Source organism: Lactuca virosa, chromosome 7 (genome assembly GCF_052849685.1).
Source record: "Lactuca virosa cultivar CGN04683 chromosome 7, Lactuca_virosa_CGN04683_v6, whole genome shotgun sequence".
Classification (NCBI taxonomy): Eukaryota; Viridiplantae; Streptophyta; class Magnoliopsida; order Asterales; family Asteraceae; genus Lactuca; species Lactuca virosa.
The window spans coordinates 175,849,939-175,852,299 of NC_136432.1; the positions used below are offsets into that span (position 1 = coordinate 175,849,939).

Below are 2,361 nucleotides of genomic sequence, written 5' to 3' on the forward strand. Positions count from 1 at the left end.
GCAAAAACATAAAAATATTCGTAAATTGCTTAAATACCATAAACAAATTTTCTACCAAATTTAAATACATACATGAAAAATCAAATAGAAAAAGATTATCATAGTGATATTTGAGGTAACAATAGATACACCAAGGAAAAAAATTATATAGAGGTTAAATTAGATAAACGATAAACGAAAAATATAACTTCAACCAAGTAATTAGTAATGAGTTTGAACACTTGGATCAAATTTTAGGTATTGTAAATTTTACTATAATTATATGTTTTGTATTATTTTTATATATTAAAATCCATCGAGGTCGGATCCAGGGTCAGGGACTAGGGGCATCCTCATCTCCATCCCCGTTTTTTTATTTGGGGATTCTCTGATCAAACCGAGTGTGGGTTTCATGTTCCAATCGGCGCTGGTATGTGTTTTTTTTTCATTCCTATTACCATATAATCAATTTAATCACATGTGAAATTTGAATAACATTCGATCAATGTTTAATAATATTAGTTATTTTTCTTTATTGCAAGTTGCAACCTTCTTTAAACTTGTTGTGTGTGTGTGTCAAATAGCTGCAAAACGACTTATATATACCTTCCCATACTACCTATCATCTCCTAGATTTTGTATCGGTTTAATTCACCATATTAAATGAAGAACTCCACTATCTTTTATCTTTAGTTTAATTACTTTTATTACTTGTAAAAATGATGGATAAAATATTACCTTTCATATTATGGTTCTTAGTGTATATTATATATATATAAAAAAAAAAGCTAGTATGAAACTGATACAGAAGTCACATGGCCTAAAGTACCTCAAACTCATCAATCTATTGCAGATCTCAACTCTCAAGTCACATTCAATTCACCTTGTATTTCACTCTTGTCCCACTATTTTCTCTTTTAACATAAACAATTTAAGATACCATAAAAATGAAAATCTGATGCACACCCATTTTACATTTCCTATCTTTTCCCAACGTCAAAAAGGTGAAACGAGATAAATCCCATATAAAGTACCAGTTTTCAGGCATGAGTTCCACGTCATTGGAAAAGATGCAAGGAACAAATATAGCTGTAAAGTTTTGAAGTAATCAAAATCTGTAAACCCTTTTTCCTTTTCCATAGATTCTGAAAGAATATGTGCATATATAGATGATAGATCCATCGAGCCTCCATTAAATACCTCTTTATGCTTCCACACACAGACACCATAACAGACGATCAAATGGCTGGGAAACAATCTGCTTCTGCTTTCATCTTCCTGTTGTTCTTTCTTTCAGGTATCATGTGCTCATCAATGGCATATTACATTATACTTCGAGTGCTTTAATCAAATCTGATATAAACTTTTACACCTATAAATCTCGTTTGAATCTTATTTCTTTTCCTTCTTGATGTTCTTCAGTTGGGACTTTGATATCAGTTCATGCACAGGTAAATAAATTAATCAAATCAAGAATTCTCATATTACTAATTACTTTCAAGATTATGTAACATGTAACTAAAATTATCCAACTTTTTCTAATGGGGTTGCAGAAAACTTGGTGTGTGGCAAAACCATCGTCCAGCTTGGCGACTCTTTTGAAAAATATAAACTTTGCATGCTCACAAGTGGACTGTGGTTGTTTGCAACAAGGTGGCGCGTGTGCTACACCTGCCAATGTATTCAACCATGCTTCAGTTGCCATGAACTTGTATTACCAGTCTAAAGGAAGAAACGCTTGGAATTGTGAGTTTGAAAACTCGGGTCTTGTTACAGTTAGTGACCCAAGTAAGTGATCATCTATAATTCTTTATCGTGTCAATGAAAAATTTGAACTCAAGTTCATGTTTTAATTTATTCGATATATTTGGATATTCATTAGCTGAAAATGAAGATATTTGCACCGATTTTTCAGGTTATGGAGGTTGTTCATATGTTTAGATCATCGGGATAGAAGTTATAGATCTACTATGAAGAAAAGTTGCTTATTTGATATTATTATCGTTTTTTGAATCAAATTTGTAAGCTTAATATATAGATGCATCTCATTTTGTAGTTTACTGCAGTTGGTTACTTGTATCTCATGATTCAATCTTTGTTGCCAATTTGTCCTATTTTCCACCATAAAAAATACTATAATTTGTCAATGTCGTGATATAATCTATGGTAAAATACAAGAAATGTTATGGTACCTTTTTTTAATTTGTTTATTATAGTAACATTTTACTTTCAATTCTTCCAAATATAACATTGTCCTTTCAAAAATCTACACAATATCTATATACAAATCAATTTCACTGATATAGCTTGGTAATAATAAGAAAAGAAGCTGAGAATTTAAAATATATCATCGGATAGAATTTTCAAAGTATAATGATCTAT

At 30.7% G+C, this 2,361-nt stretch overlaps 1 protein-coding gene across 1 annotated transcript; it reads left to right on the forward strand.

Annotated features, from left to right (window-relative positions):
• The first annotated feature begins 982 nt into the window (after positions 1-982).
• Positions 983-2,084, forward strand: LOC145125896 (major pollen allergen Ole e 10-like). Its single transcript, XM_079061305.1, has 4 exons — positions 983-1,276; positions 1,402-1,430; positions 1,533-1,767; positions 1,895-2,084. Exons 1-4 carry the CDS (start codon positions 1,186-1,188, stop codon positions 1,918-1,920), a joined length of 381 nt encoding a protein of 126 aa, XP_078917431.1. The 5' UTR covers positions 983-1,185; the 3' UTR covers positions 1,921-2,084.
• The last annotated feature ends 277 nt before the right edge of the window (positions 2,085-2,361 follow it).